Source organism: Pelophylax lessonae (assembly GCF_965119305.1).
Source record: "Pelophylax lessonae genome assembly, chromosome: 1".
NCBI classification, from domain to species: Eukaryota; Metazoa; Chordata; class Amphibia; order Anura; family Ranidae; genus Pelophylax; species Pelophylax lessonae.
This window is the reverse complement of record NC_138768.1, coordinates 562,795,549-562,811,118: the sequence shown is the minus strand read 5'-3', so window position 1 is coordinate 562,811,118 and position 15,570 is coordinate 562,795,549. Positions and strand designations below refer to the sequence as shown.

Sequence of the window (15,570 nt, the reverse complement as noted above, 5' to 3'; positions counted from 1 at the left end):
AAAAAGAAATAGATAATCGCATATTTTTTTTTTTTTTACTTACCTCGTAGCGAAGAAAATATACTTACCTTACTTCCTTCTTCCTCCTTCCTCGGCCGCGGCCCGTCGTCACTTCCTGGCTCTGCAATGATTCCTGGGAGCTGGACGTCATAGCTCCCAGGAATCATTGCGCCTGCACCGGCCCCGACGTCAGTTCCGGGTCGCGCGCGTCATCCCCTTCTAAACAGCTTCTGGGCATGCCCAGAAGCTGTGGAGGGGTGACGCGCGCGACCCGGAAGTGACGTCGGGGCCGGCGCAGAGCATCGTGGGACCACAGAAGGCGGAAGAAGACGCCGAAGAGGACGCGCTGGCTTCAAGCTGCCCACATCTGAGATGGCAGCGCTGGACAAGACGTTTGCAAGGTAAGTATTTCGTCTTGCAGGTAAGTGCAACCCGGGACAGATCAGAGGCTAGCCATTGTGGAATGCACTAGCCCTGACTGTCCCGGGGGTATTAAAAAAAAAAAAAAACAAATCCAGGGTGGAACTCCGCTTTAAGTCAAATAAGTAATAAAATGCCGCCGCGCCCTTCCCGCGCCGCTGTGCCCCCTGCACTAATTTAATACAACTAGAGGATGATCAAATGAAATGGAATCAGTATACAGAGGTTTACTTCTTCTGAGAGATGATAAAGGAACACTCTAACCACCATAACCACTTCAGTGATTTGAAGTTGTCTTGGTGGTAGGAGTCAGAAACACTGCACATGCTCGCCTCCTACCCCCCCCCCCCCTCCCTCCGAGGCAGCCTCTGCCTACCGTTAGTTAGAAGCTGCTGTGGCCGTGCCCCCGACCCGACTTCCTTTCCCCCCCAGCAAAAAAAAAAATTGTCGGGGGGGGGGGGCAGTGGGCCGCATTGCCTGCGGTTCTGGGCCGCAGGTTGGACATGCCTGGGCTAGATAATCTAGATCCAGTGGTTACCCCAGTCTGGCCAGCGAGCACACGCAGATCTCAGCTCCACGCTAGGTCCGCCGCGACATAGCCCCCCTGGACGGGGGCTGGCTGCGAGTTAAGCGCCTCACGAGGTCACATACGACCGCGTCTGGGCCCAAATCGCAGCGTTCCTCCTGGCCGACAGCCTTCCCCATTTCGATAGAGAGAAGGTTCTGTCTGGAGCAGTGCCCGCCTGGTTCCTGGTATAGTAAGTGACTGCCCTCCTTCTCCCCCTGCAGGGTTTTGGGGTGGACGTGGGACGATCGGACCCCTAGGTTCTCCTCCTTCCCATTAGGCACCCTTCTCATTGGTCTGGTGGTCCCTGTGAGCCATATAGCCCCCCCATCTCCCTCCTTTACTGGTGCTGTGGGGTGGCCTGGTCCACCACCTGGGGTGGGGGCAGGGCGCTTTGCTGGCGATGGGGGGGCTATACCTGGTGAGGGCTCCTGCCAGAGGCCCCCAGTCCTGCCTGGCCCTCCTGGGTGCCTTGTTGTGCTGCCATTTTGCTGTAGCCTCTGTGCTCTATGCATGACGGCCATGTTTGTGTAGTCCAGTCACCGTTTTGCGGTCGTGTGCCATTGGAAATAGCAGGGGCCATGACAGTAGAGCGCTGTGGGCGGCGATTTTGGCAGTTGGAGCCCCTCTTCACCCCCTGGTGCTGACTCCTGGATCTTTTAATTTCCTGATCGACACACGGGGAGAGCAGATTATCCTGGTGGCTGTATGTTTCTGCTGGGTGGTGAGTCTGGTGGGGTCCTCTCCCTGTCCCTGAGGATCGCTTGGTGCTTTGTGCCTGGCGACCAGGTGGTGCTGCCAGCGCAGTGGGGGTTGTCCCTTGTGGGATCCCCCTGGTGACTCATGGAGTCTTTGGAGCTCATCTCCCCACCTGATCCTCTCTGAGGATGCGGGGTCCTCCGGGTCCCAAACATCCATCGATGCACTGACAGCGGTACTGGAGTCATTTGTGTCCCCTTTGGGACCCTAAGCTATTTGCTAGGCGATACCTCTGAGGAGTCCCTTATTAAGAAGTGGACTGTTCCAGCGGTGGACCCTCCGGTTTCCAGATTGAACAAGGCAACCATGATTCCGTTTAAAGAGTTTCTGGCCTTTAAGGATCTGGCTGACAGGAAGGCAGAGGCTGTAGCCAGCAATATGTACACTCTGGTTGGTTCGACACTGAGAACGGTATTCACCATTGTCCTGGTATCGCAAACTCTAAGTGGGCTAAGCTTTTACTCTGTGTCCTGAAGGGAGAACAGCTCCCCCCTGCCTTTGATGAGCTGGCGGACCAGCTTGTCCAGGGGCTACAGTTTATCTGTTTCAGCAGTGGTCCTTTGGCATGTCTTTTGGGTCAAATGCAGATCTGTGTACCAGACTTCCATAAAAGGCCTCGACTGATCTCCCCTTTCAAGGAGATCGCCTGTTTGGAGCCTCCCTGGATGACATCATTAAAGGTCTCACAGGGGGAAAAAGTACCTTTACTCCCCAGGCTACTAAGGGCAAGGACCCTTGTTGCAGACTTCTTGGCTCATACGTTTTTTCGTCCCTCAGGGTTGACTGACAAAGGCTCAAAGCCTTTCAGGGCCTCGTCTGGAGGATCCAAATTAACCTGGTCTGGCAAGCCAGGAGCGGGCTTCTCCAGACCCCTGGACAAGGCTCCTTGAGCTTGAACGTGCGCCCTCACCCGTATCTGGGATGTGGGGAAGTCTTCGCTGGTTTCCAGACCCGTGGACTTCCCTGGCACAAGACAAGTGGGTCCACAAAGTAATTTGGTCTGGCTACAAGATCAAGTTTACCTCTTGCCCCCCCCCCCCCCCCCCCGGCAAGGTTCTTTCCTTCCAACTCGCGCCTGTCCCCGGACCGCTTGCAGGGTCTGTTTGGGGCGCTGCAAGACCTGTTTCTTTAAGGGGTGATTGTCCCAGTTCAGAGCGTTTTCAGAGTTTTTACTCAAACCGGTTTACAGTTCCCTGGAAGGAAGGCTAGGTCCATCCAATCCTGACCCTTAAGGCATTGAACTGCTTTGTGCGGTTGCAGAAGTTCTGAATGGAGACCATTCGCACAGTGGTGGCATCCCTGCATCAGGGGGATTTTCTTGCCTCTATCGACATCAAGGATGCTTAGCTTCACATTACAATATGTGCTGGTCACCAACGCTTCCTTCGCTTTGTCGTGGGAGAGGAACATTATCAGTTTGTGGCGTTACCCTTTAGTCTCGCCTCTGTTCCTCGGGTCTTCACAAAAGTGCCAGAATTGTTATGCCAATGGGGGATCGTGGTACTGGGCTAATTGGATGACCTCCTTCTGTGAGAAGTCTCCTACTGCTCTGGTGGAAAACCTGGAAATCACCATACGAACTCTGAGGGAGTTCGGCTGGATTCTGAATTTTCAGAAGTCTGCTCTGGTTCTGTCCACAAAGCTGGTCTATCTGGGTCTGACTGTGGACTCGGCCCTAGCCAGAGTGCTCCTTCCTCTGGACAAGCTCCAGAAATTGCAGGCTGCAATTCATCTCCTGCTGTCCAGCAGATGGTCATCCCTCTGGACTTGCATACGGTTGCTGGGCCTGATGGTGCCTACGTTCGTGGCGGTTCCGTTTGGATGGTTCCATATGAGGCCTCTGCAAAGAGAGATTCTGGTCAAATAGGACAAGACTCCGCAGTCTCTGGACAATCGGATCCGGCTGAGCGGGGGGAACAAAGGTGTTCCTGATATGGTGACTTCGTTCTTTGGCTTGGCAAATCCTTCCTCCTCTTCTTGTATTGGACAGTGGTCACAATGGATGCCAGCCTGTCCTGCTGGGGAGGCGTCCTCAGCAAAAATTCTGCTCAGAGGATCTGGACACTGGAAGAGTCCAGACTACTGATCAATGTCTTGGAACTCAGAGCATTCAGACTGTACCATTGGACGTATCGTCTTCAGGGATGTCCAGTGTGCATTCAATTGGATAATGCCACGGCTGTGGCTTATGCCAATCACCAAGGGGGCACAAGAAGTGTCCTGGCGGCTCTGGAGGTAGCCAGCATTCTAAGGTGGGCAAAACGGTTTGTTCCAGCCCTCCCTGCTGTACACATTCCCGAAGTGGAAAACTAGAAGGCGGATTGCCTCAATCGGCAGGCGTTAGACCAAGGGGAGTGGTCCCTTCATCTGGAGGTGTTTCATCAGTTGTGGCTCCGGTGGGTCACCCCCGAGGTGAATCTGTTGGGGTCTCTGCTCAACAGAAAGGTGCAGAGGTTTGTGGCTCAGTCACGGGATCATCTGGCGGACGCCATAGATGCGCTGGTGGCTCCATGGGGTCAGTATCGTCCTGATTTACGCCTTCCCTCCTCTCAAGCTTCTGCCAAGACTTCTACGCAGGATTGAGGCAGAAAGGATACCGGTCATCTTAGTGGCCCCGGACTGGCCTTGCTGGGCTTGGTAGGCCGATCTGGTGCGGCTGATCGCCGATGTTCCTTGGAAGTTTCCTCTCAGGGAGGATCTGCTGTCCCAATGGCCAATCTTTCATCCTGCTTTACAGTCGCTGGCTTTGATGGCTTGGCTGTTTAACGCCAGATGCTGCGGGATAGAGGTTTGTCTGAGTCTGTGATTCCAACGCTGTTAAAACGCTGTTAAAAGCTAGGAAAATCTACTTCTAGGAAGTTGTATATTGCGTGGTGTGAGTTTCTTGGGGTTCATCCTCGCTCTTTCTCAGTGGCTCGGATCTTGACCTTCCTTCAACGGGGGGTTGAGCACAAACTGGCCTTGAGTACTTTTAAGGGTCAGGTGTCCTTAGCAGTCTTCTTTCAACGGCCCTTGGCCACATACTCCCTGGTGCATACTTTTCTTCAGGGAGTTAGGCACTAGGCCCCTTCTGTGCGGTCTACGTTGCAGCCTTGGAACCTCAATTTGGTGCTCTCAGTCCTCCAGAAGTCTCCTTTTTGAGATTCTTTGGGAGATTCCCCTGCTTACTCTGTCCCAGAAGGTGGCCTTCTTGGTGGCTATCACCTCTGCGCACAGGTTGTCGGAATTGGCGGCGTTATTCTGTCGTTCACCTTGGTGGTTCTTCGTCCCTGTCTGTCGTTTCTCTCAAACGTCCAAAGGAAATTGCCTTGCATGCCTTGGATGTGGTCCGGGCAATTAGGGTGTACCTGGCAGCTACAGAGTCTTTTAAGGGAGTCAGACTCACTATTTGTGCTCATGAATGGGCCTTGGAAAGGGTTGTCCGCTTCCTCTGCGACCTTCTTTAGATGGATCAGACAGACGGTGATTCAGGCCTTTTCCTTCGGGGGTCAGGTTCCTCCTTTCCCTGTCAAGGCGCACTCTACTCAGGTGCTCCGTGCCTCCTGGGTCTTCCGCTATCAGGCGTCAGTGACGTAGGTTTGCAAGTCGGCCACCTGGTCGTCGGTGCACACTTTCACAAAGTTGTTCTATAAAGTGGATTTGTTGGCATCTGCGAATGCTTCCTTTGGCCGCAAGGTTTTGCAGGCAGCTATTTAGAGGACCTGGTCCTCTTTGAGGGTGCATTGTTTTTTTTTTTTTCAGGTGAGCTCCAGTTTTATTTGAGCTCCTGTTTACCTGGTTGGCTGTAGTCAGCCTTGAGAATTTATTTTTCCCACCCCTAATATTTAACACTGATTTGGGACGTCCCAATGGTTAAGATCGAGAGCTTTGTCCATCAATGAACCTGAACAATCTCAGTTTTTTGAAGCAAGCAATGGAGGTCCCAGAAAGAGAGGGGAGGGACCTCTGTGTTCTGTGATGTACTCCAGGAAAAGGATTTTACAGGTAAGCTGTAGGAAAAATCCTATTTTCTTTATCGTACATCACAGCCACAGAGCAGGTAATAATGACTATCTGGGATGTCCTAAAGCAATGCCCTTGAGGGGAGGGGACACAGAATCACATAATTGCCCCTGGGCAAAGAACCATATGAACTTGTAGTGCTGCTTGCAACACGCTAATACCAAACTAAGCCCCTTCTCGGGCTCTAACATCCACTTGCTTTTTAAAACCTTGTGAATGTATGAACTGAAGACCAAGTAGCAGATTTGCAAATCTGAGGCATAGATACTTGATGATGCACTGCTCAAGAAGCAATCACCCTCCTGGTAGAATGCACTTTTAACTTAAAAGACTGAACCTTACCCCTTAAGCAATAAGCTTGAGCAATGACTTCACGAATCCACCTAGAGATAGTGGAAGTAGTTGCCGCTTGACCTTTTCTAGGCAACACAAAAAATGCAAATGACATCAAATAGACTTTAACTGCACGTACCACATCTAGTAAATGCAATAATCTTTCCTCTGGAGTCTGAGGATTTGGAAAAAAGGAAGGCAGAACTATATCCTCATTTAGGTGAAACCTTGATTCCACTTTTGGCAAAAAAGATGGATGAGGCCGAAAAACCACTTTATCCTGATGATCAAAAATGGCTCCCTCCAGGAAAGAGCTGCTAACTCTGAGGCCCTCTTGGTCGAGGTTATAGCAACCAATATCAAGGGAATCTGCCTGATCGGTTCAAAGGGCTGCCTCTGCAGCACCAAGAGTACAAGATTCAGGTCCCAAAGACACAGGAGTGGCTTAATTGGCGAAACCATGCCAATCACACCTTGCATAAATGTCCGCACCAAAGAGTGCGTCGCTAAAGGTCTCTCAAAAAAAACAGACAAGGCTGAGACTTGACCTTTAATGGTCCTTAATGCCAATTTTAAGAGCACTCCCTACCTGAAGAAAAGCAAGAATTCTAGCAATGACATACGAGGATGCCTTTTTTTGGATTCACACCAAGAGATCTAGGATTTCCAAACTCTATAATAAATTCTCCTTGAGACGGGCTTGCTGGCATTAATGTAGCCAAAACCGAGCCTGAGATCCCCCGATCCTTCAAGAGTCTGGTTTTAATAGCCAGGCCATCAAATTCAGCGACCGGGGAGCAGGATGGAATATTGGACCTTGGTAGAGCAGATCTGGACAACATGGAAGCAACCATGGCTCTTCCACGGCTAACCTCACAACCTCTGCGAACCAAAGCTGCCTGGGTCACGCAGGAGCCACCAGGATCACCGGCTTCTCTTCCATCTGAATTCTGCTCAACAACCGTGGCAGAAGTTGGTTTGGAGGAAATGCATACATTAGGCTGAAATGTGACCAAGGAGTCACAAAGTCATCTGTTCCGACAGCACTCTGATGCTTGGTTCTGGACAAACAATTGTTCAGCTTGTTGTTGAACCTGGATGCCAGTAGATCTACGTCAGGGGTACCCCAACATTGATAGATCAGCTGAAACACCTCAGGATGCAGGGACCATTCATCTGGACACGATTTCTGACGACTAAGAAAGTCTGCCAATTGTCCACACCCGGGATGAATACTGCTGACAGACAGAAACATCCCTCTCTGCCCATGTCAGAACTTGGTTCACTTCTTTCTGAACCAATTGGCTTCTGGTGCCCCCCTGATGGTTTATATAAGCCACCAGGGTCGCATTGTCTAACTGAATCCTGACAGGACACCCCTGCAACCTGATTGTCCAATGACACAGAGCCTTGGTTTCCAAGATGTTGATGGGCAAGAATCTCCCCACCTGAGAGCAAGTCCCTTGGACAGAAAGACCCTCCAGGAGAGCCCCCCCAGCTGCTCAGGCTGGCGTCTGTGTGGTCAGAACCTTCCAGGCTACTGGCAAAAAAGATTTTTTCCTTGCTTAGGTTGACAAGAATCATCCACCAAGACAGATCCTGCCTGACGCTCGGGGGAAGAGACCTTGGGAAATGCAACGCTTGGACCTTCTTGTTCCAAACGGAGAGAATACAGTTCTGAAATAGTCTGGAGTAGAATTGAGCATAAGGGACTGCCTCGAAAGAGGTCACCATTTTGCCTAACAGCCTCATGCATAGTCATATTGAGGGAAACATTTTTTTTTTTTTTCTCTACGAACCCGAACCAAGCTTCTTAAAGCCACAACCTTTTTTGACTGCAAAAAAAAAAAACTTTTGCCTAAGCTGTGTCGAGAACCAGACCCAGATATTCCATGACTTGAACAGGCTTTAAGGTGGATTTTTCTAGATTGATAATCCAACCCAAAATCTCTAGAAACTGGATCGTTCAGGACACGTCTTGAGTCAGCCCTAAGCTTGACGATTCTTTAACAGTAGATCGTCCAGGTAACCCATGACAGAGATGCCTTGGGAACTTAGAAACGCTAGCACCGGGGCCAAGATTTTTGTAAACACTCGGGAGCTGTAGCCAGACTGAACGGTAGAGCTACATATTGGAAATGGCACTGCCCTACGCCCTACTGCAAACCTCAGAAACCTCTGATGCGACTTGAAGATTGGCACATGGAGGTATGCATCCTTGACATCTATGGAACCCAAAAAATGTCCTCCTACTAGAGAGACTACCACCGAGCGAACTGATTTCCTTGAACAACCAAACGGTCAGGTACCTTTTGAGATCCAGAATAGGTCTTGCCTCCCCATTTGGTTTTGGCACTGTAAAGAGGTTTGAGTAAAACCCCTGTGAACCTTTCGCTGGTTGGAACCTCCACAATTACACCCTGTACCCACAGGTGTTCCAGAGCCCGGAACAATGGTTCCCTTTTTACCGGGGACTCAGGGATCTTTAGACTGAGAAAACAAAAAGGAGGAAACTCCCTGAATTCTATCATGTAGCCCTAAGTTACAATGGGAAAGACCCATTTGTCCTGAACCACCTTTTTCCAAGCTCTTAAGAGCAAGTCCCCCCCCCCCCCTCACCCGAGTGAGTGGGGGTGCCTCTTCATAAGGCAGACTTGGAGCCTGTTTTACCAGGTTTTTGGACCCAGGGTCTTTTCTGACCTTGAACCTGAATTTTCCTGAAACCTGGCGGATGAGGCCATCAAAACTGCTTAGATAGGGATATGTTAGAGGGAACAGTAACGCTAGGAGCCTTAAAGGATGGACTTTTATTCCTCCTTTTTACCGGCAATAGGGCACTTCCCCCCTGAGATCTTTTGGATGCATTTATCCAGATCCTCCCCAATGAGATGTTCCCCATGGAAGGGGATGGATGTCAGCAGTTTTTTACAAGATAATTCTGCTGACCAATTTTTAAGCCACAGAACTCTGTGCATATGGACAGAGAGAAGGGCAACCCGGGAAATCTGATGGATGGAATCTTTGAGGGCTTCAATAGAAAAATAGCGCAAGGAATTTCTGCCAATTCTTCCAAAGATTCCTCTTGGATAGAACCTTTAGTCTGCTTTTTAATATAGTCTTTTAAAAACTGGCAGATTCCTATAGCTGCCACAACTGGCTGAACAGCAGATCCGGCAACAGAAAAAGAAGCTTTAAGCAAGGACTCCAGCTTTTTATCAGCTTGGTCCCTAAAGACCTGAGCATTGTCCACTGGACAGGTAAAATTTTTATTCACAGAAGAAATGGCAGCATCAACAGATGGCATACCCCATTTCCTTTTGAATTTTTTCTCCATGGATATAGCAAAGAAAATCTATTAAGAGGCATAAACAACCTGTCAGGGTGATCCCAATCCTCATACTTCAACTGCTCTGGTAGAGGGTGTAAGGGAAAAGCATGGGAACTCTGCTGAGGACACAAAGATCCCACAGAGGAAAAAGAGGCCTCTGATACCTCCAGGGGAGGTAATTTAAATCCAGCCCGCACCATTTCAGTAAGGAACTGGATTAGTAACCTCTGAGAGAGACGCCGTAAATGGTACCTCAGAATCTGAATCTTCAGAAGAGGTACCATTTTCAGCCTGTTCCCCCTCCAAGTTACCCATAGCTACCTCCTCAATGTCTTCTGCCCAATCTGGCTGTAAACCAGAGGCAACAAAAGAAGAAAAAAGGGGCGCACCGACCTAGTGCATTACCACTAAAAATGTATTAAAATGTTAAAAAGTCTACATTATACTCACAAAGCAGGTGTGTATGGACACACATCAACATAATACACATAAAGTCTCCAAGGTAGCCAAGGAACCGCACTGTATTGAATGGTATGCAGTGTCCTGCATGAGGCTGCTGTGTCTAGGCTGACGTGTTTCAGGGGCAAACCCCCTTCCTCAGAGCCAAAAAGAGTTGCTGTAAACCAGAGGCCCCTGCAAGGTTTTGAGAGCACGGAAGCCCTGCTGTATCCTTGCTGAGCTCGGGTACAGGAGAGGGGGATCTACCCCGCTTGCTCACGCCCTGTGAAACAGAAGCAATCATGCCGGCTATTCTACCTTCTAGGACAGCCAAGGCAAATGCCAAATCGTCCTTTGTAACATAGGTAGATACAGAGGGATTGGCGGTAGCAACCATACCTGACAAGCGCAATGGCTCAGACTGGCTAGTAGCTTCAGGTCTATCAGGGGAGGAGAGTACAGCTGGAATCAGACTAGGACTGTTCAATCCTCATGTGGGGACACTAGGCTCCTACCCTGCTGTGCCCCCCCCCCCCTACTTCTCTTTATGGAAGACATTGCTTTTAGTAAAGTAAGACCCAGAAGTGAGACTCTGTTGCACAAGGGTAGAGTATACTGAGATCCAACACTATACAGCTATCACAAAACTACCATTCTCCTAACCTGTCCCGTGGTCACTCCCATGCCCAGACAGTCTGATCCACCTGCTCTGTGTCCCAACAGATCCCGGTCAGCAGCTTGTTTCAGTGTGATACAGCCAGGAGCTTGCTTAAAACGATGTAAAAACGTTCGCATGCAGGACTGTGACACCACCGCATCCCTAAATGTAATATTATCAAAAATATATTGGAATTTTTATGGTGCAAGACACAATTTTTTTCTTTAAAAAAATATAAATTTTTTTTTACATAAATTAAAAACATATTTAAGAATTTTACATCATCCATATACAGCAAACCACAGCAGTTATTGTTTCTTCCATATAGGCTACACTGTTCCTCTACACGTTTCACAACAACCGCTTCTTCTGGAGGAGTGTTGCCCAATTCCTATTTATGTGCTGTATATAAAACATACAATCATAAGAAAATGTCATATAATTTTACATACAATTTTCATATGCAGAAAAATCTTTTTTCAAGAAATAGGTGTGTGTGTGTGTGTGTGTGTGTGTGTGTGTGTGTGTGTGTGTGTGTGTGTATATATATATATAATTTATTTCAGGTGCTTATATAGCGCTGTCAATTTACGCAGCGCTTTACATATACATTACACATTCACATCAGTCCCTGCCCTCAAGGAGCTTACAATCTAAGGTCCCTAACTCACATTCATACATACATAGTAGGGCCAATTTTATACAGGATCCAATTAACCTACCAGCATGTCTTTGGAGTGTGGGAGGAAACCCACGCAGGCACAGGGAGAACATGCAAACTCCAGGCAGGTAGTGTCGTGGTTGGGATTCGAACCACCGACCCTCTTGCTGCTAGGTGAAAGTGCTAACCACTATATATATATATATATATATATATATATATATATATATATATAGCCGTCCAAAAGTCATGCTTACCTCGATCTTTGTCCACAAATATACATTCCTTACTATTTTTTTAAAGCCAGGTCTATATTGCTCCTTTTATGGCTGTTTACGTACCACCTTTTAAAATCAAAAAATCAGAACTGATAACAACTAAAACGTTAAACTAGAAGTAAGGACTGTATATTTGTGAACAAAGATTGTGGTAAGCATGACTTTTGGACGGATCTATATAGATATAAATAGCAGACTTCTTGAAAAAGTTGATTTTTCTGCCTATGAAAATTGTATGTAAAGTTATATGTGAAATTTCTTATGATAGTATGTCTTAAATATGTTTTTCATTTATGTAAAATAAAATTTATATTTTTTTAAAGAAAATAATTGTGTCTTGCACCATAAAAAACCCAATATATTTTTAATAACACTCCTCCTCCATAAGAAGCCATTGTCGGCGAAACATGTAGAGGAACAACAGTGTAGCATATATGGCAGAAACCGTAACTGCTGTGGTTTGCTATATATGGATAATGTAAACTTCTTTTTAAATATGTTTTTAATGTATGTAAAATAAAAGTTACAATTTTTTCTTCAAAAAAATGTCTTGACACCATAAAAATCCCAATATATTTTGAATAATAATGAAATATTTAATTTATGTTTTAACTAATTGCTTTAGGCAAATAATCATTTAAATCGTATTAAAAGAAAACCGAGTATAGCAAAAATACCAAGAAATGAACTGTCGTGCTGCTGTTTTGTTTTGCATATATGCTGTGTCTGAGACATCATTTTCGTGTGTTTTTTTTATGACTGCTTTTATATATTTTAAATGTGGACAGAAAATGATTTAAATAAGTTAATGGAGGTAACATATAGGAAGTATATAGTGTGCGGATAAATAATATTATATCATTTGTAGATAGTGTACTGAAGTGTAAAAAGCTGACCAGTTTTTATTTTTTATCCTTTGGCAGCTTATACAATGAAGAGAGGAATTTACTTCGAATCAGAGAACGTGAGAGACGAAATCAGGAGATTCTACAAGAGAGACACCCATTCAGTGATAATGCACCACTTTTTCCAGAACCTTACAAGGTATTTGTGTGCCTAGTCTGACCATTTATCTTATTTAAATGTGACATAAAGTAAGACCGACCATTCAGCAGGAACCAGATGAGATTTTAACCATTAATGGGTAGGCTAAATATACCAACTTTGGTACAACCAGCCTGCCGGACTCTCTTGTGATTATCTCTAGTGGCTGATATAGCCGCTAGCGTTATTCACGGTCTTCTCCCGGCGTGATGGCTTCCCCCACCAGGAGAAAACAATTGCTGATTCCCCTGTCAATACTGTGTTGATGGAGTAATTGTTCGAATTTCTTTCCTGCAACCATGGAAATTTGCAATGTGTATGGCCGGCCGAAGATAATAACAGCATTGGTACCTGCATTGATCAGCCCAAGGACACGTAGAAAGCAATTTTTGTTCTAGGAGGGGCACAGGGATGGACCGATGATGGGTAAGTTGTGAGTAGATTTACCCTTCTAACGTCTGTACAGCATCTTTTTTGAGCAAAATCTGTGCTGGACCAGGAATTTTAACATTTTTGACAAAAATGTTCAGCAGCTGCTTTGATATCATTTGTCGGCCTTCTTTACCAGCACAAAGCTATATAACAAGCTTGATCACAATGATTAAGATGACAGGAAGAATTGCCTGCTTTGGGAACATATTGCATCCAAAACCCATTTGGATTGGTAAAAACAATCAAAACCGCAGCAAACAGCCAACAGTAAGTACTTCACTTATTATTTAGCATTAGCTTGCAGTGAGACAGAATTGACAAATTTATTTTTCATGCACAAATGTCAGCACATATGCAAACATTTACCTGTCAGTATAATTTTGCATAATTTTTCTGTAGGGTATAGGCCATAGATTTTTAGGTCTTTAATTTACCAGTTTTACTGTGGAGTAGGCACATTGGTGGCGGATGGCTAATCATGAGTGATGTGGCTCTGGAATGCTGGATGACGTGACTAACATTGGCTTTACATAGGACATCCTTTTATTCCCACCAAAAATTACATTGTGTCTCTGTTTGTTTATTTTTTCATTTATTTTTTTTTGGTAATGAGTAACATGGGCTATGTATCTCATACTCCAGACAGGGAGGATATCTGAGGGCCATCTTTATTCTAAAAGGGGCTTTTAGATTTTGATAAGCCCCTCTCCCACATCCAAGCATCCTTTTTTGAAGGACAGAATTTGGAGATGATGCCTTTTGTCCCCTCAGCATGGAGACAAGGTGCCTTGCAAAGAAGGAGGCTTTGATGGTCCACTTCCTTGCAAGATACCCCCCTAATGTTGGCGAAATGTGGTCTGATCTGGTTTAAGGTGGGGGGGGGGGGAGTTGCTGGCCCCTCATTTGCTCCCCTTATATTTTCTGGCAACCCAGGTTACATGCTTAGGTAAGAGTGTTTTTTATAAATCTTTAGAAAAGCCCCACACTGTACTGGTTGTTTAAGAAAAAAAAAAAGTCCAGCGTGGGGTCCTACAAAAATTCATAAAACGTTTTATCTAGGTATGCAGAGCTGTGTAAGGAGAGGAGTGCACGCTCACTACCACCTCCCCTATACTACCATACCGTGCCATGTGCTTCAACATTGGGAGGGTACTTTGCAGAGGGAAAAGGAGAGGCATCAAGCCTCTTCCCAACCTACCCTGTTTGCCCAAAAGTAAGACGTCCCCCAAAAATAAGACCTACTTACAGTTTTGCCTCTCGCTGAAATATAAGGCACCCCCCCGAAAATAAGACCTCCACGATAATAAGGCCTCCCCCGAACATAAGGTCTCCCCGATAACAAGGCCCCCGAAGCTACGGTAACTCTGGACTCTGGACCGTAGCAGCGAGCGCCACCGCGCAGCTCACTGTTGGCCGCAGCGCACCCGGAGCAGACAGAAAGTGCGAGGTCTCTTTTAATCAGAGGGCCCTCGCCGCCGCCAGGACAAGCTGCCGCCTGCTGCTCACTCTGCCCTGACGGAGTCTGGCTAACTCACAATTAGACAGTGAGTAGCGCGGGGCAGGAGTTGGGCACATTGTGTGGACACACAGGGGTGACTGAGGTAGGGAGGAAATGTCTGATAAAGGGGTGGGGTGGATGTCTGGTGGAGGTGCCCACTGGCACAGGGTTGGGGGGAGTGGGATCACTTAAAATGACACAGGAGGATCAGAGGGGGCAATCAAAATGACACAGGAGGATGTAATTTGCTGGTTCGTGATGACAACTACTACCGTACCGTTTACAGGAAATAAATTTCCTTTTCTCTGTCGCTCATTGACAGACGCAGTCCTCTTGATTAATATCAAATTTGGTTCTACTGCCCTCTACAGGAGTAGGACACTAGGCAGAAGGAAAACGTTCTGGCCACACCTTAGGGGGCAGTCCCAGAGGGTATATCTTCTCTCTCCCTGCTACAGGATGTCAGTTTTTTTCTGTCTAGGCCCCAAAAAGGGGTTGCCTGCATCTGCCGCGACTATTTCCAAATAGATCAGACAGACGGTGGTACAGGCTTATTCTATTAAGGGTCGGAATCCTCCGTTCCCTGTTAAGGCGCACTCCACTCGGGCGCTCAGTGCTTCCTGGGCCTTCCGCCATCAGGCGTCAGTGGTCCAGGTTTGCAAGGCGGCTACCTGGTCGTCGGTTCATACCTTTACAAAATTTTATAAAGTTGATGTGATGGCATCGTCAGATGCCTCTTTTGGCCGCAAGGTTTTGCAGGCCGCAATTTGAGGAGACCGTTGGTCTACCTCGGGTTTTTTTCTGTTGGGTTTTCAGTTGAGTCTCATCCTTTGGTTTGATGAGCCTTTAAGACTTCTAGTCGGCACCGGTTGGGCCTTCTGGATTTAAATTTTGATTTCTGTTATCCCACCTCTCATTTGTGGCACTGCTTTGGGACGTCCCGTCAATGAGCGACAGAGAAAAATTGATTTTTGTAACATCTTACAGTAAAATCCTTTTCTCTTAAGCTCATTGACAGACGCAGTACCCATCCCTCTACTTTTGAGTTGGGTTGGGTTAAATTCTCTGACACTGCTTTGTGACATAACTGACATCCTGTAGCAGGGAGAGAGAGGATATACCCTCTGGGACTGCCCCTAAGGTGTGGCCAGAAC

General features: G+C 47.1%; 1 protein-coding gene across 1 annotated transcript in view; it reads left to right on the top strand.

The window, feature by feature from the left end:
- Positions 1 to 15,570, top strand: part of AFF1 (ALF transcription elongation factor 1) — a 268,126-nt gene that overhangs the window by 41,850 nt on the left and 210,706 nt on the right. Inside the window, exon 2 of the mRNA XM_082265696.1 lies at positions 12,366 to 12,486. Coding sequence (XP_082121822.1) covers positions 12,366 to 12,486 — 121 coding nt within the window. The remainder of the gene's footprint in view (positions 1 to 12,365; positions 12,487 to 15,570) is intronic.